Source organism: Armigeres subalbatus, chromosome 1 (assembly GCF_024139115.2).
Source record: "Armigeres subalbatus isolate Guangzhou_Male chromosome 1, GZ_Asu_2, whole genome shotgun sequence".
Classification (NCBI taxonomy): Eukaryota; Metazoa; Arthropoda; class Insecta; order Diptera; family Culicidae; genus Armigeres; species Armigeres subalbatus.
In genome coordinates this window covers 211517701-211543282 of record NC_085139.1, presented here as the reverse complement: position 1 = coordinate 211543282, position 25582 = coordinate 211517701, and the positions used below count along the sequence as shown (strand labels likewise).

The 25582-nt window shown below is 40.0% G+C and overlaps 3 protein-coding genes across 6 annotated transcripts in view; 2 read left to right on the top strand and 1 right to left on the bottom strand.

Moving 5' to 3' along the window:
• The window catches only part of LOC134205728 (negative elongation factor D), a 42270-nt gene extending 38148 nt beyond the window's left edge, over window positions 1-4122 (top strand). The window contains exon 5 of the mRNA XM_062681269.1: window positions 3768-4122. The gene's annotated coding sequence lies outside the window, so the exon portion shown is untranslated. The remainder of the gene's footprint in view (window positions 1-3767) is intronic.
• Window positions 1-7681, bottom strand: part of LOC134205730 (trimeric intracellular cation channel type 1B.1) — a 43493-nt gene extending 35812 nt beyond the window's left edge. For both annotated transcript variants that reach the window (XM_062681279.1, XM_062681281.1), the window contains exons 1-2: window positions 7442-7681; window positions 7300-7382 (exon numbers count right to left, since the gene is read on the bottom strand). The gene's annotated coding sequence lies outside the window, so the exon portion shown is untranslated. The remainder of the gene's footprint in view (window positions 1-7299; window positions 7383-7441) is intronic.
• Window positions 7682-8644: 963 nt separating this feature from the next.
• LOC134210535 (synaptobrevin homolog YKT6) lies at window positions 8645-23222 on the top strand. Of its 3 annotated transcripts, none has more exons than XM_062686580.1 (3): window positions 8645-8916; window positions 8987-9191; window positions 21924-23222. In XM_062686580.1, exons 2-3 carry the CDS (start codon window positions 9067-9069, stop codon window positions 22396-22398), a joined length of 600 nt encoding a protein of 199 aa, XP_062542564.1. In that variant the 5' UTR covers window positions 8645-8916; window positions 8987-9066; the 3' UTR covers window positions 22399-23222. The 3 variants fall into 3 exon arrangements, with proteins under 3 accessions (XP_062542564.1, XP_062542571.1, XP_062542568.1); XM_062686587.1 differs by having other exon boundaries at window positions 8975-9191; XM_062686584.1 differs by having other exon boundaries at window positions 8645-8920.
• The last annotated feature ends 2360 nt before the right edge of the window (window positions 23223-25582 follow it).

Sequence of the window (25582 nt, the reverse complement as noted above, 5' to 3'; positions counted from 1 at the left end):
ATGTTAGAGGCGGCTGATCATCGTCCGAGTGCCAGCGAGGGACTCTAAGTGAAACTGTGCACCATGGTCCACCGGAAATAAGGAGGAATGGTCCTCCGGAAATTTAGGGGGTTTGGTGTCAGGCCCTGCAAGCCAGCCAAAAAAAAACTAACGCAACGAACAATCAACAAGACAGTACGGACCGGAACCATCGGCGAAGACCACTGCGACGAAAAGGGTCTAGCGATTGGAAACTCTGTTCGTGAAACTGCAAATCTCTCAACTTCATCGGGAGCACACGCATACTCGCCGATGTGCTCAAGGACCGTGGATTCGGCATCGTAGCGCTGCAGGAGGTTTGTTGGAAGGGATCAATGGTGCGAACGTTTAGAGGTAATCATACCATCTACCTGAGCTGCGGCAATACACACGAGCTGGGAACAGCTTTCATAGTAATGGGCGACATGCAAAGGCGCGTGACCGGATGGTGACCGATCAACGAGAGAATGTGCAGGTTGAGGATCAAAGGCCGGTTCTTCAACTTCAGCATAATCAACGTCCATAGCCCACACTCCGGAAGCACTGATGATGATAAGGACGCATTCTACGCGCAGCTGGAACGTGAGTACGATAGCTGCCCAAGCCACGACGTCAAAATCATCATAGGAGATTTGAACGCTCAGGTTGGCCAAGAGGAGTTTAGACCGACTATTGGGAAGTTCAGCGCACACCGGCTGACGAACGAAAACGGCCTACGACTAATTGATTTCGCTGCCTCCAAGAATATGGCCATTCGCAGCACCTACTTCCAACACAGCCTTCCGTATCGGTACACCTGGAGATCACCACTGCAGACAGAATCACAAATCGACCACGTTCTGATTGATGGACGGCACTTCTCCGACATTATCGACGTCAGGACATATCGTGGCGCTAACATCGACTCTGACCACTATCTGGTGATGGTTAAACTGCGCCCAAAACTATCCGTCATCAACAATGTTCGGTACCGACGACCGCCGCGGTACGACCTAGAGCGACTGAAGCAACCTGATGTCGCCACTGCATACGCGCAGCATCTCGAGGCAGCGTTGCCGGAAGAGGGTGGGCTCGATGGGGCCCCTCTTGAGGACTGCTGGAATACAGTTAAAGCAGCCATTAACGACGCAGCGGAGAACAACGTCGGGTATGTGGAACAAAGTCGACGGAACGATTGGTTCGACGAAGAGAGCAGACAGATTCTGGAGGAGAAAGAAGCAGCGCGGGCGGTCGCGCTGCAGCAAGGTACCCGGCAGAACGTGGAACGTTATAGACGGAAGCGGAGACAGCAGACCCGCCTTTTTCAGGAAAAGAAACGCCGCCTGGAAGAAGCGGAGTGCGAGGAGATGGAACAGCTGTGCCGTTCTCAAGAAACACGCAAGTTCTACCAGAAGCTCAACGCATCCCGCAAAGGCTTCGTGCTGCGAGCCGAAATGTGCCGGGATAAGGATGGGAGCATCTTGACGGACGAACGTGTGGTGATCGAAAGGTGGAAGCAGCACTACGAGGAACATTTGAATGGCGCTGAGAGTACAGGCAGTGAAAGTCAAGGCAGCGGAGGAGATGACTACGTCAGTTCAGCGGACGATGGAAGCCAACCAGCCCCCACCTTGAGGGAAGTTAAGGATGCCATCCAACAGCTAAAGACCAACAAAGCAGCTGGTAAGGATGGTATCGGAGCTGAGCTCATCAAGATGGGCCCGGAAAAGCTGACCACTTGCCTGCACAAATTGATAGTCAGAATCTGGGAAACTGAACAGCTACCGGAGGAGTGGAAGGAAGGAGTTATATGCCCCATCTACAAGAAAGGCGACAAGCTGGAGTGTGAGAACTTTCGAGCGATCACCATCCTTAATGCCGCCTACAAAGTGATATCCCAGATCATCTTCCGTCGTCTGTCACCATTAATGAATGAGTTCGTGGGAAGTTATCAAGCCGGCTTCGTTGACGGCCGCTCGACAACGGACCAGATCTTTACTGTACGGCAAATCCTTCAAAAATGCCGTGAATACCAGGTCCCAACGCATCATCTGTTCGTTGATTTCAAGGCGGCATACGACAGTATAGACTGCGTAGAGCTATGGAAAATTATGGACGAGAACAGCTTCCCTGGGAAGCTTACCAGACTGATCAAAGCAACGGTGGATGGTGTGCAAAACTGTTTGAAGATTTCGGGCGAACACTCCAGTTCGTTCGAATCGCGCCGGAGACTAAGACAAGGTGATGGACTTTCGTGCCTGTTGTTCAACATTGCGCTAGAAGGTGTCATGCGGAGAGCCGGGTGTAACAGCCGGGGTACGATTTTCAACAGATCCAGTCAATTTATTTGCTTCGCGGATGACATGGACATTGTCGGCCGAACATTTGCAAAGGTGGCAGAACTGTACACCCGCCTGAAACGTGAAGCAACAAAAGTTGGACTGGTGGTGAATGCCTCAAAGACAAAGTACATGCTTGTGGGCGGTACCGAGCGCGACAGGGCCCGCCTGGGAAGCAGTGTTTCGATAGACGGGGATACCTTCGAGGTGGTCGAGGAATTCGTCTACCTCGGATCCTTGCTAACGGCTGATAACAATGTCAGTCGTGAAATACGAAGGCGCATCATCTGTGGAAGTCGGGCCTACTACGGGCTCCAGAAGAAACTGCGGTCAAAAAAGATTCGCCACCGTACCAAATGTGTCATGTACAAGACGCTTATAAGACCGGTAGTCCTCTACGGTCATGAAACATGGACAATGCTCGAGGAGGACTTGCAAGCACTCGGAGTATTCGAGAGACGGGTGCTTAGACCCATCTTTGGCGGTGTGCAAGAAGACGGTGTGTGGCGGCGAAGAATGAACCATGAGCTCGCCCAGCTCTACGGCGAACCCAGTATCCAGAAGGTAGCTAAAGCCGGAAGGGTACGATGGGCAGGGCATGTTGCAAGAATGCCGGACAGCAACCCTGCAAAGATGGTGTTCGCTTCCGATCCGGCAGGTACGAGACGACGTGGAGCGCAGCGAGCGAGATGGGCAGACCAGATGCAGAACGACTTGGCGAGCGTGGGGCGTATCCGAGGATGGAGAGATGCGGCCTCGAACCGTGTATTGTGGCGTCAAATTGTTGATTCAGTGTTATCTGTTTAGATGTAGACTAAATAAATGAATGAATGAAATTATTGAAGGATGAAATAGGAAATTCTAAAGGAACTTCCGAAGGAGTTTCTAACGGGAATTTAAGAGGATTTACTAGAGAGAATTTTGTAAGAAATTTCCAAAGTTTTTTCAAAGGGATTTCTAAATGAAATTTTTGAAGGATTCCTGGAAGAGTTTCAAAAGGGTTTTCTGAAGGAATTCATGAAAGAATGCTCAAGGGAATTCCGGAGAAAATTCTAAAAAGTAATCTCCGAAGGTCTGAAGGTATTCCTGGAAGAGTTGCTAAAACAATACGAATCAGCGAAGAAATTCTTATAAGAATTTTAGAAAGAACTCCTGAAGATCTGAAGAAATTCATAAGGGATATTTGAAAGGAACTCTTAATTTTCTTACTAATGTTTCCGGAAGGATTTCTTGAGAAAGTACTGGCAGAATTGTTAAAACATATTCTGAAGAAATTCTTACAATTTCTTCTAAAATTCTCTCGAAAATAACTTCAAAAAATCGTTCGAAAATTTCTTCAGTTTTAATTAAAATATTTTATTCATCATAACCAACGGTATTTTCGAGGATACTTTCATTCATTCATTCAACACCGTCTGATCTCCTTCACAGTCTCATCGGGACACACTTCTCAACACCGTCATTGGTCTAGCTTACCGGCTGCTTTCACATGATTGCGTTGTTCGTTTCACACACCGGCGGTAACGACAGTAACGAAGCCCAGCCAATCAATTGCCACCGTTGCTTGGAAGCCGACCTCAATTATAGTTGAAAATGTGGATTTGGTGCATATCAAATGTGATGACGAGAATGAACAGGTTCCATTTCTATCCCCTCGGATGTGCCCCTCTAGATCACAAAAGATACTCCACAACATGGTAAGCGCAACAAATACTTTCTAATCATGATACAATTCACTATAAATAGACAACATATATCTTTCAATTTGTACACGATACCGTATAAAAAACATTGTTTTTATTTAGTTAGAATAATTATCTTCATACTGCTTAATTCGTTTTGTATGTGTTCAATGACCCTGAGGGATCGTTTCGCTTATTGAGCAGAAAATTATACACAAATAATCTTTCACAACAGAATAAAGCAGAAGCTAAGTTACAACCAATGAATCATCAAACATAACTTAGGGTCTACTCATAGGCGTAACTAGAGTCTCGGTCTAGGGGGGGGCCATGGCACCAGCTGGTGGGATGTAATTTTCAAAGGCGATTTAAAGCACTGTGCGCATGGATTGCAATGGAAATTGTTTGACTAAGTTTATCGCTCATTCGTCCTAGAACTAACATAAAAAAATCGCGAATAATACAAATGATTTCCAATGATGCTGTGATTGCTTCAAAACGCTGTGTCTGTGTCAACTTGTATTCTCCATGTTACTAAATGTGGATAAGTGTGTAATCTAAGATTCAAGAATCTTCTTCGAATTATCTATAAATGAAATTCGATATGAGTATATTTCTGAAAGTTTTCAAGCATTTCCATGATTACTTAATGCATAAAGATCTCGATTTTTTTGAAACTTGACATTTTTGAAACTCTTTAAGGAATAAATTCCACGAAATTTTGTCATAATCAATATAAGTATTCATGCAATTCCAAAATGTATGCTATGTGCTGAAATAGTTAAGTACCGATGAACACAAATTTGGAATCCTAAAGTGTTTTTTATGAGTTTTCTGAATAGGTGAGAGATTTCTCTGCAAAAATCAAAGAGACTTGAGAAGCAACCAAATTGATCTGAATTGTGCTGCAAAAGAAATGTTTTCTGATACGAACTGGTTTCTAAATCTAATTTTTTTTATCCTAAAAAACAAATTCTAAATAAAGCAGGCACAAAAGAGTTTTCCGATGATCCTTATGAAATCGCCAAAAAATTAAATGGAACAAGATCTTTTGAGGATAATAAAAATATTTCTTTAATGCAATCTCTGTTGTGAGTGCGAAAGTTTTGTCCTAATACTTTCAATGGAATGCGTTTTTGATTTTTCTGTCATTGTAACAAAGATTCTTAAGTTTTATAATTTCATATCTTTCTGTGCCAGAATTATATAGCGAGAGCAAAAAGCTCCATAGGAATTTGATCAACTATTTTGCGGCATACCTTGCGATTAACTCGAAGATTTTCGAAAGAATGGTCGTTCGAAATTTCATTGACCGGATTTGTGTACATGTGCTCATTTTGATGTAGTTGCTTCAGCTTTTTTTGAAGCGGATGGTAGTTTAATAGAACAAAATATTTATATCTTAATACAATTATGTTTTTATGTTTCTGCGACCAGGATACTAGTCAAACAAATGCAGAACAAATTTATTATTTTAAGCTAGCAACTGAATTAGAAGCGGCATTGATTTTAGCTTAAAAATCGAGAAAATGAAATAAAAACTGGCTAAGTTGGAATTACTTTTCAAAATTTTCTGGGGGGGGGCCACAAGTAGGTCTGGAGGGGGCCAGGCCCCCCCCGGCCCCCCCTTATTTACGCCAATGGGTCTACTACGAAAGGCCGAATCACAAAAGGCCGAATCACGAATGGCCGAATTACAAAAGGCCGAAAGCAAAAAAGGCCGAATGCACAAAAGGCCGAAACCACAAAAGGCCGAAATCACATAAGGCCGAATCACAAAAGGCCGAATAAAATCGGCAGACCAACAAAGTGGACCGGAGCGCGCGCGCGCTCGCTCCGGTCCACTTTGTTGGTCTGCCGATTTTATTCAGACTTTTTTATTCAAATACTTAATATAATTTAGAATATTCGGATTATTTTGTGATTTCTCAGTGAAGTCTTGTGAAGTCATTTTCTCTTAAATTGGGAGAAAATGATATGCATTGAGGAACACCGCGTTACCGCAAGTTATACAGCTTTTGGTCAAAAGCATAATAATTGAAAAAGTCTATTTTGTTTAGCTTCTGATGTCGCAATTAGATCATGAGTAGTGCGCATCATTAGCACAATGCACAACCATGCATCATGAAGCGCACAACTCCTACATTGATGCAAATCGGCAATTCGATTCTGTGAGCCATGAATCCGGTGGAATTTAACTCGGGCTCTTGCATTAGATTTGGGAATTTAACTTTTCCCAATACTACTGATAATGATTACTACGTTAGCAAAGGAAGAAAAAAGAGAGCTCTTGGATTACTCCGTTACTTTAAAGTGATAATATTTATATGTATGTTCATGCTTTCATTACTGCAATGAAGATTGATCTATTATGCAATATATAAGGAATCAAATTGACTCTGTAAACACCGTCATACAACTTCTTTCAATTGAAAGATTGAGCTTCGACGTTGAACAGTAGGTAGCGGAATCCTTGACCTCCCTATTGATGGTGTTGGTTTGCGTGGGAGAGCTATCATATTCGTCAAATCGTCGTTTGAATCTTTGTTTACAAAAGCAGATAAGTCGTTTTGAAAATTTTGTCTTGAACTGACGTTAAATACCTCAACTGAATAAGATTGATTAGATCGCTGCTAGTAGTTGCAAAACACGTGGACAAGTTTTTCTTAATGGGGCAGCATAATAAAAGTAAACGTAAATTTGTGAATATTCCAAGTTCTCTTAATTGAAAGATTGAAACTTTTTGTAATGATTCGGCCTTTTGTGTTATTCGGCCTTTTGATATTCGGCCTTTTGTATCATTCGGCCTTTCGTGGTTCGGCCTTCTGGGTTTTCGGCCTTTTGTGGTACGCTAGAACATTTTCGGCCTTTTGTGATTCGGTCTTCTGTGGTTCGGCCTTTTGTACTGATCCCTTCAGGGATAATATATTACGTTTATCAAAAAATACAACTATGAAAATATAATTTTGACTTGTTACCGTTTCCTGCTCGAGTCGAATCCCTCCATGTTATACCTAGTTATTACTAGCCACCCTATAACCAGAGACCGGCGGAGTGAAAAACTGTCGAAATGGCAACGTATGAAAATGCATGAAATCGTGAAAATAATACTGGCATCACTTGAACTTTTTGCTTGCTTCTTATGGATGCAAAAAGTAAACAAGTCGAAATGGAACCGCTTTTGACGGTTCGATTGGAAACAAGATGGCGTCTTCGCCGATCTCTTATTGTAGTATTTCTAGTTATTACTATACATGTTTAGTAGTTAGGTAGGTACTCACCAATTTATTTAGCAGTTATTCGTAGCTTCTGGATGAATTTTCACTTTCAATGCGTATCAGCCCTCAAATTTGAACAACTTCGTCTATATTGATTAGATAATATGATTAATGATTATCTTTTTAAGCTGTGTATTTAACTTACCAAGTGAGAATTATTTTTCCTTATGTGTATGTTATTGCTTAGTATTCGAGCGAGTGATTCAAAGCTGATATGTACATGTACACAGTTGTTTTTTATGTACTCATCCGCTACATTATGTTTAATTATTAAACATTTTAGTTGAATGTATTAAAAAGCTATATGTTATAGCTAAATAATATCCTAAACTTGTTTTGATATTCCACCGATGCCGGCTCAAGATCCCGCGGAGAAGACAACACCAAGGACAACACAGTGAGACACTTAAAATATTTAACTCATTTGATTTAACTTACTCCTGCAATAACAACCATTGGCTAGCCCCTAGTCAAGAAAGCAATTTGAGGTCCATACAGTAATTACGTAACGGTCTCTCATTTTATTTCTGGGGGCACACACTTGTGGTACTCGTACCATGTAAAGGCGACAAGAAAATAATTTCAAGGCTATCTTTAATAAAGACAATTATTGATATGGCACTCATTTCAAGATTTTTGTACCATGGTACAAATACCACAAGTGTGTGTCCCATATAAATAACATATCAAAAAAAAATATACCAATAGCAATACTTATTGTACTAGCATTTATTTTAGAAAATGAACCCATGAAAAATGCCTGTAAAAAGTTAGACCTAGCCTATTTAGATTACGCTATTTATAATAATAAATATCGTGTTAAAGTGGAGAAAGAAAATTGAATGTATTAGGAACGAAATTATATAGCATCAAGTTATCCTTTATCATTGTATTTATTATCATAAATGGCATAATCTGAATAGGCTATAAGGGCTATAAGAGTGAAATTACATAGCCTTTCGGTACTATTTTCTTATATGAAAAATGCAAAAATAAAATAGCACAATTTCACAATGGAACTTCCTCCATTTTAACCCTCTCTATCAGTTTTTGTATTGAAATTGTGTACTATTTTTGTACGAAATAGAGAGTTTAGTAGAGACACTGAAACGGCCTTACAGTTGAGGTCAAAATACGTATCTGTAGAGATTACAAAGTGGTGGAATTAAATGGAATAGTATTAAACTCGTCTCATACAAGGACCGTATCGGTCATTATAAATATAATAATAAATATAAAAAATCATAATAATCTGGCTGACAGTGTTACGTGATTTGTGAACAGAGCCAAAGCTTTGAACGTGTGAAATTCTTTCATTTGACGTTGCATACATTTAAAAGCATATGTCATTTGACGAGGAAAGTTTGTTTTTGCATGATCTTCGTCTTCGATTTCGTGCGGGTGCTTAGTCGTCAGGAAAACAAATAATCTGAGGTTTTTCAGAATATTTGGCCCAGATTTCGAATTAATTAGGAATATTTTGCGACTTAGTAATATCATCAAAGTACATCAATTAGTCGTCATATGTGATTGATAACGTTACTGTTGATGACTGTAATTCTCACTACAGTGCCACGAAGCAACATTGGCCGTCTATAGAAATAAGGAGGAAATATCCAAGTTAGTACCTATTTAATAGGATCAGTAATATTAGTGCATATGAAATACTAAATTTTAGTTTTTTCTCCAGATTTCGAAGAGCACCATTATTGATTAGTTATTGACATCGTCGAGCAAAAATAAATCGATAAACCGTCATCAGGTCGGACAATGGTGAAACTGTACGCCGTCAGTGTCTTTTACAAGGCTCCCAATGAAGCCCGATTGCTGAAATCAGCGTACGATCTGCAAAGTTTCTCATTCTTCCAAAGAGGTTCGGTACAGGAATTCATAAGGTAAGACTCGACGATTCAAATTCCGTAGACAATTTTATTTGGTTGCGATAATGGGACGTTTTTATAATGCTCCTGGAAAAGAGATAAAATGTAATTCAAATCTAATTCATTTATGATGTCCTAACAAGCTGTGAACCATATGATTGAAAAAAAAAATGAATATGAAAAAATGCGATTTATCTCCCTATCAATGCTCTTATAATGATGTTTGCATACTCTAATGCACGAGAAACACTAACCGCTAAATGGATTAATCAGAGTTTTTCAAGGCTAAACTGGTGCCTGCCTTAGCCGTGCGGTTTGATACGCGGCTACAAAACAAGACCATACTGAAGGTGGCTGGGTTCGATTCTCGGTCCAAGGAAATTTTTGGGGTTGAAAATTTTCTCGACATCCCTGGGCATAAAAAATGGCAACTCGGCATAAAAATCTTGCAGTTAATAACTGTGGGAGTGCTAAATCAACACTAAGCGGCGAGGCGGCAATGTCCCAGTGGGAGATGTAATGCCAATAAAAAGAAGGTTAAATTATGATAGCAAAAATTCAACAATGTAGCATTTTCCTTAGATTTATTAGAATTAGAATTGTCAATCCCAGAATCTTTTTATTTGGCTTATGACACTTTGATATGAGAGTTGGTCTAGATTGAACACTCATATGCTCACGCATGAATCATATTTTGAAATCTCAATTTTTTACCATATTACCTAATAATCAGTGCGATTTGTCTGAACAAGTTTCAAATTTAGGGAGTAAGTGCTAGTAATGAACCCCTTAACGAGAGAAATTTACTTAATCGCTCCGCTAGAGCGAGCCTTTTGACAAATTGTAGCTCTCATGCACCAGATGACAAGCAATTGGTATCAGCAACGTGTTTCGTACATAAAACTAGCCAAACTATCAATTTTTGCTAATAAAGCAAGCATTTTAGAATGATGTAGCTAGTATGCTTATTATGGCCAGGCCATCCCTGGGTCCAAGTCGAGTTTGTTTATATGGGTATTATGGAACTGCTGTCTTGATATATGCAGGGCTGGTAGCAAGTCACTTTTTAGTGACTTGGTCACTATTTTGAGCCTAGTCACTAAAAAGTCACTATTTGCATCCAAAAGTCACTAAAGTCACTATTTTTTGGAAAATGGTCACTAAAGTCACTATTTTCGCACCACCGTTTGTAAAAAAAGTTCAAAATAAAAATCATTTGTACCTACTATTAATTATCATCAACCAAATCAAATGTAAATCGCTATTCTCGCGGATTTGATGCGGATTTACATAACGGTTGAGGCTTCGCGCGGATTTAGTTTTGGGTGGAAATTTAATAAATAAGGAGCGTAGGGTTTTGTTTTCGATAGCAAAATGTCGTTGAGAGGGACTCCACATTTGAAGTATAGCATAGGTAAGCATAGAACCCATTTTTTTATGTGATGAATGCATTATACTCTTGAGCACTCGTTTAACAAGCATTATAAGGGTAAGAACTTCACTTGTTGTCATTTTTCATCGTCTCTGAATATCCATTTGTTTGTCACGTCATTTTGACATAATTCCGAGATATTTCTTAGTTTCTGATTGATAAACCCCTCTACGACGAACCACACAGCATGATATTGTCGGCGTAGCACCACATTAGAATTCGGACATCGGGACTTCCGAACCGAACTTTCTTCCGAAGTTTTATCTGTCAAACTAATTGATGCGTTGTTTAGCGCATCTTTAGGCGAATCCAGCGCACTACTTCCTATGTTGGGTAAGTTGCCTGTATCTAGTGAAAAATACACCTTCGTTATAAAAAGCTTCCTAACTTTGTTTCTCTTAGAGGAACTTTCACTGTAATTTCTGTAAATCCCGTAAAAAATCCGCCTTGAATTTGGGAAATAATTTTCGGAAGGTTTTTCTTAGGAATTCACCAAACAATATCTACAGGAATTTTCAAAAAGATTTCTACCGGAATTCATGAAAATATCCGCTTGTATTTGAAGGAGATTTTTGCCTTTCTCGTATTTTTTTCAAGAATTCGCGGAGAAGTTTTTATAGTTATTGACGTGCAGTTTCCGCGGAAATTCCTGAAAGACAGCAGGAATGTCTACAAATTCTGTCTACAATTCTGCCTTGAATTTATGGTATGAATAAATTTCCGGAAGTTTTTGTGCTGACATTCGCCATCGGATTTCTGTTGGAATTTCCGTTTGAACTCCTGGAGAAAGATTTTACAAGGATTGAAGTATTTTCTGCACAATTTCTGAAAAAAAATCCTAGAAATTTTCACAAGGTTTTCCACAGAAAATCAACTTCCGCTGAAATTTCTGAAAAAAATTCAGAGTTTTCCAAACTTCGAGCTCATGTTAAACTTTATTACCACAATGGTGTAGAACTTGCTTCAAAATCGTTGTTGAAATTATAAGCATGGTTTAGTGTAACAACTTGTAACTCGTTACCTGCTCCCGTGTGTCACGGAATAAGGTTTACCATGGTCATATTGCTAGCCTCTGGATGTCCCAACAAATACCTTCCTCAATATCCAACTCTGTGGTATTTATGATGGTGGCGCCAAGTCGGTTGTCCCCTGCTAAGATCCATCCTCTCCCTAGTTACGATGAAGATGCACACGGCCAGCAGTAGTAATCCTCATGATTTTGTAATTTTTGTCTTCTCTTGATTTCTGATAGCATTCTAATAAGGATTTGAAAAAACATGATATCCCTAGTTTCCGATCTACTACAAGTTACACATTAACAATACGAATGCAACCCAGCTCACTACCTGGTTAGTATATACAAAAGTCACTATTTGGTCACTTTTTTTGCTTCTGAAAGTCACTATTTGGTCACTTTTTTCGTCATCGTTGGTCACTAAGTCACTATTTTGAAGGGCATTTATCGCTACCAGGCCTGTATATGAAGCATCCTTATCCGACGGAAGTTTGCATGAAATCGTGGATTACAGCGCTTAGGGGGTCCATTATACGCACGGGGTTCATTACTAGCACTCACAACCTATTCTCATAGCAAAATCGATTAATTATCGAGTTTTAAGCTGTGTTTAGACGCCAGAATCTGTTAAAATTTAATGTCCGAGGGAAAACTGATTTACTCGAACAGTAGTTCGAATCTTGTCTATAGCAGAAGTGGCTCCATATTACAGAGGAATATTAATATTGCAAAACGGGCTGTTCGAAAGGCACCAGAACAAAAAAAAGTGGTGGGGTTGTATACAAGATACGATCGCTCGACGTAAACTACGTTAAACCAAATATAGTATAATGAACCAATTATTCCGCTCTATATAGAAGAGCAGGAACTATCCCACCAACACTACTACCCAGCTTTAGCAGCATTTCCCACTCCGTGAGAGAGTAGGGACCCCCACAGCCTGTCTAGCAGGTGAGCCACCCCATTTATACACCCCAGTTCAAGAATTGATAATACCCTAAAAGTAGGCAATTACCAAGGATTGGAACGCGCTGCATAGGAGATTCATGATGCACGAAAGAACTAAAATTTTCAATAGTTTAGCGTTGATATTTAAAAGTTCCAATGCTACTGGCAAGTTGGTGGAGAGTTTGCGAATCGATTGATATATAAATCTTTAAAATTCATTGAAAGATAAAGGACCTATTAATGTTACAAATCTTACATGATTTCGTGACGGTCCCAAATTTAGAAATTTTCATTTTACACCCTGTATATAAGCCTTCCCCTTAGACGTAGTTTACGTCAAAAAGAGAGGAACAAATCACGAGAGGAAAAAGATTGTAAAGAAAAAACGATCAAGCCCAGAGAAATAAGATGTCTCATAAATATGTCTGCATTTGACTAAAATAAGCTTTTCAAATCGGATTTTTAGTAGGCTACAACCACCTACAACATTCTCGGCCTTATTGTGATTGTCACCAAACCCGGAAAAACGGGAAAAGCTTATTTTAATTCTTGTGATTAGTAATGCACAGTGGTTTAACAGAGAACAAAATATTTATTGGACTAGTCGTGTGGAGAGTTCAAAATGGAATGAACAGAATTTTTTATTTAGTTTTAATCAATAGGTTGCTAAGGTAGTGTTGAAGAGAACCAATGGTAGCTTGGACTCTGATTACAATATCAACACCCCCTCTCAATCGGTCAACCCGAGCGATTTTCGAAGTTCTTGAAACCGGCTATTATCGAGTGCTTTAGTAAAATTATCTGCTAATTGTTTGTTTGATGGAACCGATTGAATTTTGATATTCCCTTTGACAACATGATCTCGCAGGACGTGGTGCTTCACATCAATGTGTTTAGCCCTTTTGCATTCAATGTTCTTTGCCATAGCTATACATCCGTGGTTATCTTCATATATTGTGAATGGTTCATTCGATGATATGATCTTCAAATCTGTGAGAATTCCTTTCAGCCAGATGCCTTCAGAAACAGCCAGACTTAAAGCACCATATTCCGCTTCGCTTGAAGATAAGGCCACTGTTTGTTGTTTCCTGCTGGCCCAAGAAACCGTATTTCCGAAAACTTGAAAAACGTACCCGCTTACTGATTTCCTGTCCACAGTATCAGATGCCCAGTCCGCGTCGGTAAATCCTATTAAAGCTTCTGAGGTCCTGTTACTCGTATACTCAAGCTTGATGTTTTTCGTGCCTTTCAGGTAACGAGCAATCCTTTTCAGAGCTTGAAAATATCTCCTGGATTCTGTTGATATCTTCCAAGGTATCAGACAGCATAGCTGATATCCGGTCTGACACATAGCATCGTGTACATCATACTCCCCAGCAGCTCCCTATAAGGATGTGTGGTTGAATTTCTATCTTTAGCGCTTAACTGACATCCTTTCTCCATTGGGGTCTTCGCCGGATTACAATCTTGCAGTCCGAACTTGACTAGAATGCGATTGATCCCAGCTTCATGCGAAAGGTGCAGTTTTCCTTCCGTTCTATTGTAATTTTTCTTTATACCCAGAAAACAGTTGACTTCACCACAATCAGTCATTTGAAATTCTTTGCTCAACATCTTCTCTGCTTCCAATACAAATTTGAGTTCATCTCCGAAAATTAACACGTCATCGACATATATTATTATATAAATGTTGCCTTGCTTGTTTGACTTGGTACACTGGTGGAAATAAGTATAAAGACAAGCTCGGTTTCCATACAAAATGGCCATATTGGGAAGTCAATATCTCGATTCTTAGCGATTCGATTGGGCTGATTTTTTGCCAACAAGCCTAAAATGACTTGAATTTTTATTCAATGAGAGTAACATTTATGCATATATTCTGGTTATACGCGTTTCTGTTGGAAATAATTATAAAGACAGTTCCGTTGTATGGAGCTCCATATAAAAAGTGGTGTCTTTATAATTATTTCCAGATTTTGAGGTCAAAATCAACAGAGATGTATAAAATTTACTCAAAGATCGAAAGTTCAAGTTAAAAACAGGTGCCTAGTAAAATTTCAGCCAAATCGAATCGCTACGAATCGAGATATCGATCCTCAATCATGATGAAAATGTATGAAAATCATGCTTGTCTTTATACTTATTTCCGGCGGTATATATAGACAATAATCATGTTGCGATCGTAGAAATCCATTTGCCAGCAGTATTTCGTTGAGCTTATTATTCCAGCAACGGGGACTTTGCTTCAACCCATAAAGCGATTTTCTTAGCTTGCACACCAAGTTTGACTCTGCTTTTACGCCATCTGGAACTGCTAAATAAACATCTTCTTCGAGATCGCCGTACAGGAAGGCAGTCTTGACATCCAGTTGTTGAATGTACATCTTCCGTTGAACAGCTACTGATAGGACGGTCCGAATTGTTGCCAGTCTTGCTACAGGTGCGTAGGTTTCACCATAGTCCAAGCCAGCCTGTTGTTGGAACTTGGAACCCCTTGGCTACGAGACGGGCTTTGTAGCGGACAGGGTTTCCGTCTTCGTTTTCCTTGATACGAAAAATCCATTTGGTTTTGATAGGCTTTATTCCTTTGGGACACTCTTCCAGACCCCAAACATTGTTTTTCTTAAGGGATTCCAATTCTTCCTTCACAGCTAGAAGCCAAAACGTTTCATCCGGACATCCGAAGATTTCATCATACGATTCGGGAACATCGATAGGATACGTGGATATTGTTCCAATGTCTGTAGGTGAATATTGTACGGCAGAAAATATACGTCCAGTCAAGAAATCTTTAAACTTACCAGGGAGTCTGCGCTCCCGTTCTTCCATATCAAGGTTTGAACCAAGTTCTTGTTGCGAAGGGAGCGCTGCTGGTATTGAAGGTCCAGGGTTGAATTCATCTTCTTCGGATTCATCATCGGTCAAAAGCATCGCACCGGAGCCGGCATGATCAGCGTTCTCTTCCTCTTGCTCGGGCCTTGGTGCAGTTGGAATTTCGTTTTGGATTTGATCATTGATTTCTAAATTCAGATCGTATTGAACCACAATTAAAGGAGTCTTCGATTGTTTCTTATCAGCGTACGGAAAAGAGAATTCATCGAATTTAACATCCCTGGATATGAACAGCTGCCTTGATTCAATGTTCCATACCCGGGTAGAAGAAAACAGCAAAATAATATCATATTTTACAATTAATATATGAATAACTGAATAGCAAAATATGATATTTGTTTGTTTGATATAGTTGCTAAAATAGCAAAAATAATAGCAGACATTGCTCTAGCAAATAACTCATAAATAACTCATTTTGCTATTATAATAACAAACCAATAGCAAAATATTTGAAGAAAAGAAAATATCAAAATCAGTTATTATTGATATGTTGAAAATGCAAATGATAAATGAATAACAAACTTTGCTATGATTGCAAAATTTGTTCTTTATTTGTTGTTCTGCTCTTTTTTAAAATGACATATAAATAGCTGATTTTACTATTATAACAACATTTGTTGTTTGGATGCTATTTTATGTTATTTATAAATAACATAGGAATAACTAAATCTGATATTATAGCAAAATTTGTTATTATTATGTTATTTATTTGTTATTCACCTCTACCCGGGTAGTCGGTAGCCATTTGGTGCATAGCCGACCATTACTGCAACTTTGCTCTTCGGATCAAGCTTTCTCCTTTGTTGCGACGGTATCCATGCATAAGCTTTGCATCCAAACACTCGAAGATTCGTCAAATCCAGTTTTTCACTAATCCAAAGCTCGGCAGGGGTTTTTCGGTCAACGATAGCACGTGTTGGACTTCTGTTAATTAGGTAAACTGAAGCAAGTACCGCTTCGCCCCACATAGATTTAGGAACACTTGATTCCACCAACATCGAACGCACTTTCTCAATTATGGTCCTATTTAATCTTTCGGCTACTCCATTCTGCTGAGGTGTTTAAGCGGATGTAGTTTCAAGTTGTATGCCATTTTCATCGTAGTATCGTTTTTGATTATTAGAACAATATTCACGGCCTTGATCAACGGTGAGTTTGGAAATAGCATGACCCATTGCTGCAGTTGCCATTGCCTCGTAACAACGAAATTTCTCAAAGACTTCAGACTTTGCCTTGACTAGGTAAACAACTGCAAAATGCGTAAAATCGTCTACAAATGACACAAAATACCGCGATCCATGGCTACAGGAGTGATTGGAGATTCTTTCTAGCGGACGAAAAGTGCGAGGTCGGGTGCCATTAAACGGTTCACGGCATTGCTTCCCAAAAACAAAAGCATCACATATTTCCAGTTTACCATTCAGCCTTGAAATGCCTGTAACCATATCGAATTTCACCAGCGCCTCTAAATTACCACTTCCAATGTGGCCTAACCGACGATGCCAAAGATTGATGTCTTGCACAGCACACAAGTTTGCAAATCCGTCAACCGAGTAGAACACATCGAGTTCGTAGAAATCACCTCTAAGCGGACATCTTGCGATCACCGAGTTTTCATGCTTAATTTCTCCTACTTTAGGTCCAAAATTTACCATCACACCGGCCTTGGTCATCCGCTTGACTGATAACAAATTAGCTCGAAGATTCGGTACAAACAGCACGTCGTAAATGGTCATTTTGACACCTTAACGATTAACTCCACAAATAGTACCTTTATACCATGCGGTCATTGACTGGTCATTTTTCGCCACACCGATTACGACAGGTTCATCTAACTTCTTTAATGACTTGAACACTTTCTTTTCGTTTGCAAGATGATGACTCGCCCCGGAATCTAGCTTGAATGTCACCATACTACGTCGGGTATCCTCAGCTCCATTTACTCCAACCATGAATGCAACAGCCTTGTTATTCGTAATTACGTTAGCTTCCGCTTGCAACTTGGCACGACAATCTTCCGCCATATGGCCCTTCTTCTGGCACCTGTTGCATTTTCCGTTGAACTTCCGTGGCTTCTGCTTGAATCCAGCGAAGGCTGCAGGTTTCTCTTTACCCGTATCCACCATTCTATCGGACTTTTTCAGTTCTTCAGCCATCAATCGTTCGCGTACAACATCCAGAGTTAACTGCTTTTCTCCTAGGTTCTCCAACGCCGTTACAAGTGGGTCATAATATCCAGGCAATGTTACAAATAACTGCGACACCATGTCGGCTTCCTCCAACTTTGCGCCAGCTGACTTGAGTTGTCTCACCAGCTCGTCGAACACCTTCAAATGATCCTTGATCAACGATCCTTCTGCCATCTTGAGCCTTGCGAGTTGCTTCCGAACAAATGTTTGAGACGACACCGACTTCTTCGCATAAACGTTTTCCAAAACGGTCCAAATTTCCTTTGCTGTAGTCTTCTCGCGTATCAGATCCAGGAGGTCGTCGTGAATGAAGGAAATAATTACGTTCGCAGCCTTATTGTCCATTTTTTTTCAAATTTTGCTTGGTCTTCCGCAGCTGCTGGTGCATCCTGGACTATCGCATCTAACAGCTCAACGGACTTTAAATAACGCTCCACCCGAAATTTCCAATTTTCATACCCAATCCCGGAAAACGGAACTATTCCGTGAAATGTTTCTCTTCGTGAGTCGCCCATAACCTCTTGTGATTAGTAATGCACAGTGGTTTAACAGAGAACAAAATATTTATTGGACTAGTCGTGTGGAGAGTTCAAAATGGAATGAACAGAATTTTCTATTTAGTTTTAATCAATAGGTTGCTAAGGTAGTGTTGAAGAGAACCAATGGTAACTTGGACTCTGATTACAATATCAACATTAATTATTTTATTATGTTTATTACTCAGTGGCATTCTAATTAAATGATTTGATTTTAGTAAATGCCCGAGCAGCACAAGTCAGTCAAAAATGGTTGCAGCAACTTGATAGTGACTAATTCTGGTCGCATATCAGTTGCATTAACCTATGTGAAACATGTGTGCTGCCAGGGTGGTGTGTGTGAAGTTCAAAAATTATGTAGATCTTTTTCCCAAATCCCAAAGTTTGATCATTTTGATATCAGTTCCGAGTTACATAAATTGCCACGTAATATATCGAAATTGTCATTCTTTTGAATTAATGTACACAGGATTCTGTTTTTAAACGATTTTTTCACTCATAATTGTTTGTTAATTATCAGAGAGCCGTAGAAAGAACAACTTGTATATACAATGGTTCAGAAAGAAATGAAAATTTATGTTAGCTGAATGACATGACGTTAATAATAATGACTACTACGATCTAATTTCTTGACACTAATATCTTCAACACTCCTCCTCATCAAGATCCGGCAAAACGTTCACGTTCTGTAGTGGTTTAGTAAAAATTTATTTTCAAACTTTATGCAGTTATTGTATAAAGTAGTTTTTTGGTAGATTTTTCAATCTTTACAGGTTTTTTTATGCAGATTTTTTGTGAGTTTTTTTTTAATAATACGTTAAAACCGCGAAACATCGATTTTCGCTATAGTCGTTTTTTATGCGGATTTTGGGATTTGCTCGATTTTAATATACGCAATACGCATCCGTACAAACCGGGATTAAAACGAGATTCTCATTCACTCAATAGTGGGTGCACAATTTTTGTAATATAAGCATTACATCATGATCGACAAAAAAAAAATCACGATCGACGTGTAATATAAGCATTACATCTTGATTTTAGTTAATCAAAAAGATTTGGAGAGGTTGAAGATAATTCGTTTTGATTTTTGGAAAACGGTTGAGAGAATTTGATGGCATTCTTGGAGCGGCTCAAATATTTTTTTATGAGCTGTCTTGAAGAATTTTCAAACCGCCTATCCGAAGTATTCCCGATGAAAGTAATTGATAAGTATCAAAAGGAAGTACTACAAGAGTTTCAAAATTATGTTCAACTTTGTAGGAATTGCGGCTATCTCAGTCTTGAAAACCATTAAACGGTTAACGTTTCATTCTGCCCGACGTTCCAACCGTTGGATGTGGTCTTTTTCAAGGGAAAAGCTATGAAACAGCACTAATGAAACATATTATAGACCAAGACCATGAATTCGACTTACCTGGATCATGTATACTAGATCATTGTTATTGCACCATCAATTACCGTGCAGATTTTGAAAATTTAAACACATTATATGCTAGGGTACTGCATTCAATCGAAAATCAGAAGAGTAGAAAGCACAGACGGGTCTCCAGTAGCCTTGCGAGCAAAGGCGTAGGATTGCCAATCCGGAGATGGCGAGTTCGATTCTTGGTCCGGTCTAGGATGTTTTCGGGTGGGAAACATTCTCGACTCCCTGGGCATAGTGTATCCATTGTACTTGCCACACAAGATACATACTTATGCAATGGCGGGCATAGAAAAGCTTTCAATTCATAACTGAGGAAATGCTAATAGAATACTAAGTTGAAAAGCAGGCCAAGTTCCAGTTGGAATGTTTGAACAGAGTTTGAATCCACGATAAAAGTTATGTACACCAATTCACCATTTTTAAAACAGTCGTTGTAATGTCGAGCACTGTGACTGTTCACAAAATAACTATTTTTACAACAAAATCACCGCAAAAGTAAAACAATTGCTCACAAAATAATGTATTATAACTAAAAACTAATATTCATACTATATTTTTACCTAAGTACGACAGACAAAGCTATTTTCTTTAGATCTTTGCTAAAAAATCAGATGTAGATGGTTATTTGCTATTGAGCGTCTTGATGGGGGAAATGTTGCAAAGTTAAAAGACTTCACTATTCAAGACGATGACAAAACACTGAAGAAGTTTTCAGGTAGAAAACGAAACACAAAGTGATTAAATGGTAAGTAAGTAAATGGAATAGTGAAGTCTTTTAATTTAGCAGATGTAGATGTTAGTATGGCGTTGTAATAATCGAAAGAAAAAGTTAACAAAGAAAGACCATTTCTTTTGGGCATACGACGTTTTCAATAATCATGCTAGAATTATTGAATTCGCGGTAATTCCAAACGTGTTATTGAAAGCTGACCATAAGAAAATTTGCAACCCCAAACTGGGAATCATAACCCAGCCACCTCATTGCACATCTACTTTCGCTTCTACCAGAGCTACTCAGGGGGTACCTCTAGCTATGCAGAAGCCTGAAGGGGTACCACTCACGTAAAAGGTTGAGAACCGCTGCTCCAATAGAAACTGTAGAAGCTGAAATCATCAAAAGAGGAGGAAATCGGTAATTTGCAAATCGAATTTCAGTGGCCATCCTGAATATGTCATTTCATAAGATACACTTAAGCAAGGAATAAAACTTGTAGGCTAAGAAGTCTTTTTGACGCGCGATACTGGAGGAAAGGTAAAACGGTTGTAGACATTTATAGAACCCGATTGAATTGAAATCAGATCAACACGGGTTTATCTCAAGCATATCAACGACACCTGATTCTGTTGTGTCTCAATAGGAGATCGTCAGTTGCGTTCTAGCAAAAATTCCGCTTGAGGCCCTTCCTAAATATTTTAACAACAGCCACTACACCTGACGGTATAATTGCAATATTTCCATTATCAGGCGACAGGTGGTGTTGCTGTGTGTTTGTATCAATGTAATATTGCATATACACTAGTAACATCTGCTGTTCGATATCGTAAGCTTTCAATGTTCCTTCCACACACACGAGGTGGAGAACAGTCTTGAAGAAATTGAAAGTATACAGCTAGAATTTAGTATGGAGGTACAATGAAATCTCTTTTATTGTTTAGAACTGTAAAACAAGTCATGGGAACAAAAAATCTAAAAATTATTTGTTGTTTTTTGACCTAGGTTTCATATTGATGCGATGCGTAGTTAATGAGAACGGATGATTTGTCCATACAAGGAAATTCATTTTACTTTAAATGTTGTGGCGCCATCTCGTTCAAACTGCACCTTTGTCTTTGCCTTATTCGCCGATATCCGATATCTACTGTTATTGTGCAAATGGACGTCGTCTCTACTGACTTATCTGCCAACGGTATCCGAAGGAAGAAATAATAGTGCTGTCCAATGAGCAGCTCGAAGTAGCTCGAAGTTGTTCCCGTCCTGCTCGTTCTTTTTTTGTCAACAAATGGGCATGAGCAGGACAGGGAGAAACTTCGAGCTACTTCAAGCTCTCATTGGACAGCATTAATGCTGTCACATGGTTGACATGGGTTTTCGCGGTTAACTTCGGCGTTAGTTCTAGCTGTATCTTGATGAACAAAATATGATATTCAACGTGTTGACCTTATGATGGATCTTGGAGTTATTCTGGACGCCCAACTAACCTTAGCATATTTTTACGTAATTTACGTTAGATGATAAAAAATTGCAAAATATTTCCGGAACCAAAAAAAAAATCTCAGACTCGATGTATTGCTTCATATCCTTATAGTTTTGCTAGCAAAACGCTAGTCGAACGTACGCAGGCGGCTGCCCGTCAATCCGTCAAGCAAGATGTCTACATGTGCCACGTCTACGTTCGGGCGGACAACCTCGGGGCGGTGCTCATCTCGGACCACGAATATCCTCACCGTGTGGCCCACACGCTGTTAACCAAGGTGATGGACGACTTCAACGCCAAAATCGGTAAGGACCAGTGGCCTTCGGGAAACGAGTCATCGATCGACTTCAGCACACTACCGGCTACGCTCAGCAAGTACCAGGATCCACGGGAAGCGGACGCCCTCACCAAAATGCAGGAAGATCTGGACGAAACGAAAATCATTCTCCGGAATACGATAGAGGCTGTGTTAGAGCGAGGCGAAAAGCTTGATGATCTGGTATTTAAATCCGAAGAGCTTTCGATACAGAGTAAGGCATTCTACAAAACGGCAAAGAAGACCAACTCGTGCTGTAACTTTGGATAGATCTTCGTTAGATAGCGACACGCGCAACTGGTTATCTAAACATTTCAACAACCCACCAAACGCGAATGCAAGGAAAACATCTTTTTCTTATGGTTAAATTGTTGAAATCCAATTCGCTTTTTAAGCAAAAGAGAGATTCTCAAGGTGGCACCGTAATCTGTAGACAAGTCTATTTTTAGTATCTGTATTTCATAATTAATTTTATTCAATATGACATTTATGCAATATGAAACTCATTTCAAGCGATAATGTGGAATATTGAGTGGAATTTTAAAATAGGGTTTTCAGTTCCAAAATACTCCATCCGATGTCAGTCAAATCAATGATTATTGCATGCCAAAAAAAAAAACTAAATTAAAATCAGCATTATTTTTACGTTTTATTTGCAATGCTACGGAAGGTAATTATAAAATGAGACATTTGTGAGGCGTTTTGTGCCATCACAAACATCATATTCGGGGTTAAGATTGTATTCAACGGTGCACTTAAAATATAAATTCACTAATAAATTCGATGCGAACGCAAAACAGCATTCCGTTATTTATGACAAATGCAAATGCTTCTAGAATGTTGTGAAAAGAAAATACATGTAGGTATCTAAATACAATAACAATTGGTCGTATTACAAAATGGATACAATTGATGGAGAACCTGGTAAAATCTTGATTTTAACCAACAATAACTATAACACTAATTACATATACATAACTAGCTGTTGTTCACAAATACGAGCATTCTAATGGCACAAGGTTCTACCTACATACTCTCCAGTATTAACATATGCTGGTGGATACACTGAATACAATAAATGCCTTCGCCATGAATATTTGTCTTTAGATTTTATTCTAGTGATATATCACTTTCTGTTATTCACCAGTATTCTTGTTTATGGACGACCGAGACTTTATAACGAATTCTAGGATTCGTTCAAATCATTTCTCAATATGATCATGCTGAGGGAAACGAGAATACGAAAGTCCATCCAAAGGTGGTAGTAGGTCGTTTCGCCAAATGCTTTTTCGCAAACAAAACTTTTGAAAAACTTTTTACTTCATTAGTTATTATTGTCAGATTTTCTGGATATGATACATTGCGCGGCATGTTCCCAAATGGGTATTTGCACAAAACTTCACGCGGCGAATGACTGTCGAAAGGTACGGCCGCGCCAAACGATACACCGCAATGCTATTCACCCATAAGAATCAAGTAAATGGAGTGCAAAAAACGCGGCGGTACCTTTCCTGAAAGGTACGCCGCGTGCAATTTTGATAAAATTAGGCAATACTTCGCAGCAAAGCACTGGCCTGCAGATCTACGCTCTTCTCTTTCGACTCTGTCGCGGGTTCTTTGTATCCTCCTCCTTGCTCGAAGACAGTTACGGCGGAGTTCGGCGATCGTTCCATTCCACCGGTAGACTGGACGTGGCTGTACTTTTCTCCGCATGGCAGTCTCGAGTCAATACTGCAACCAAGTCGGCTGGACTCAGTTTTACCAGATTGCTTTCAAATCTAAATGCCTCCGCTTGCACATTCTTGTCGGATTGAGCAGTTATCGCTCAGCTTCTGAGACGTACAGACGATTTCTCGATTACGTGTATCGTTTACGAAGTCAAGCAATCAACATCAGTATTCATTGGAGAGTTGGTTTTTTTCTAAATCCAGTCGCGTCGCGTGTGTTTCGAATTCGTGATGAGGCGGGAGAATACATTTAAAATTGACTATTCAAACTTCCCATTGAAACCATCCTACGAGAAACTACACACCTTCTGCCGTACGGTTCTTGGTTTGAGGAGGGAGGAAGTGCAAAGACTACAGTGTCATAGAGGTGGAGCATGTGCGTTCGTGAAGGTTAATAACCTTGCACTCGCTCAAAATGTGGTCGAAGAACACGACGAAAAGCATGAAGTAGAAAGTGAAGGAAAAAAGTTCAAGCTCCGAATAACGCTAGAAGATGGTAGTGTTGAGGTCAAAATCCACGACTTGCCCGAAGATGTATCGGAGGCCAAAATCGTCGAATTTTTGAGTGCTTTCGGAGATGTTCTCTCAATCCGAGAATTGACGTGGGGCGAAGGATACGAATATGGAGGTGTATCGCTCGGCATCTGGTCTGTCCGCATGGTGTTGAGGCAGAACATTGACTCGTGGGTCACAATAGATGGTGAACATGCATACATTGTCTACAAATGCCAGCTTCAATCGTGCAAGCACTGCCACGAACAAGCTCATGCCGGGATCTCGTGCGTTCAAAACAAGAAATTGTTGGTGCAGAAGAGTTACGCGAACGTAGCAAAACAAGCTCCGCAAAAGAAGCCGACTAGCGTCAAACCTCCTGACTCGAAATCAATTATTAAAAAGCAGCCGAGCGACAAGCAGTGCCTCAGCTAGCTTCATCCGAAGACTTCCCCGAAATGTCACAATCGCCGATCCATGCCGAAAATCCCAGAGAGTCAACACACGCCACCGTGCTTCGTCCGACGACGGCGGTAGAAAATCTCGATGCGAACAAACATCGTGCTTCGACACCATCGACACTGTCGCATACAGTTCCATCTACCACCACACAGTCAAACTCGGCGATAGATCTTTTCAAGAAACCAACCAACCCGCAAGCAATTCCATACAAAAACAACGGCAACGAAACCGACGAATCCTCTTCATCATCAAGCAGCAGGCAAACCCGCCGAGCAAAGAAAATTCGCATGGATGGAGTCGAGAATGAGGAGAGTATCCAGCACTAAAATGTCTCTCACATCCTACTATATCGCCACTATAAATATCAACACCATCACGAGTCCAACAAAAATAAACGCTCTCCGGAATTTCGTCAACAGACAATGGATCGATATCATCTGTCTGCAAGAGGTAGAAAATGAGCATCTTACAATACCCGGCTACAACGTTATCGCTAATGTAGACCACTCAAAACGAGGTACAGCGATTGCACTAAAGCAGCACATTCCATACTCCAACGTAGAGAAAAGTTTGGATGGTCGGTTGGTCGCAGTCCGAGTACAAGACACAACGATATGCAGCATTTATGCCCCCTCCGGCACGTAGAGGTGTGCGCCGCCGCGCCACGCCGCCGCCGCCGGCAGTTTTTGGCACGCCGCCGCCGCCGACATTTTTGCATCGGCGCGCCGCCGTTTAAAATTTGCCACGCCGCTGATCTATAATTTTCCACGCCG

Bases quoted from the DNA above. Each gene is read 5' to 3' on its own strand.
- LOC134210535 (XM_062686580.1), top strand. From the start codon at position 9,067: ATGGTGAAACTGTACGCCGTCAGTGTCTTTTACAAGGCTCCCAATGAA. The intron at 9,192-21,923 runs GTAAGACTCGAC...ATATCCTTATAG, and splicing joins TCGGTACAGGAATTCATAAG to TTTTGCTAGCAAAACGCTAG.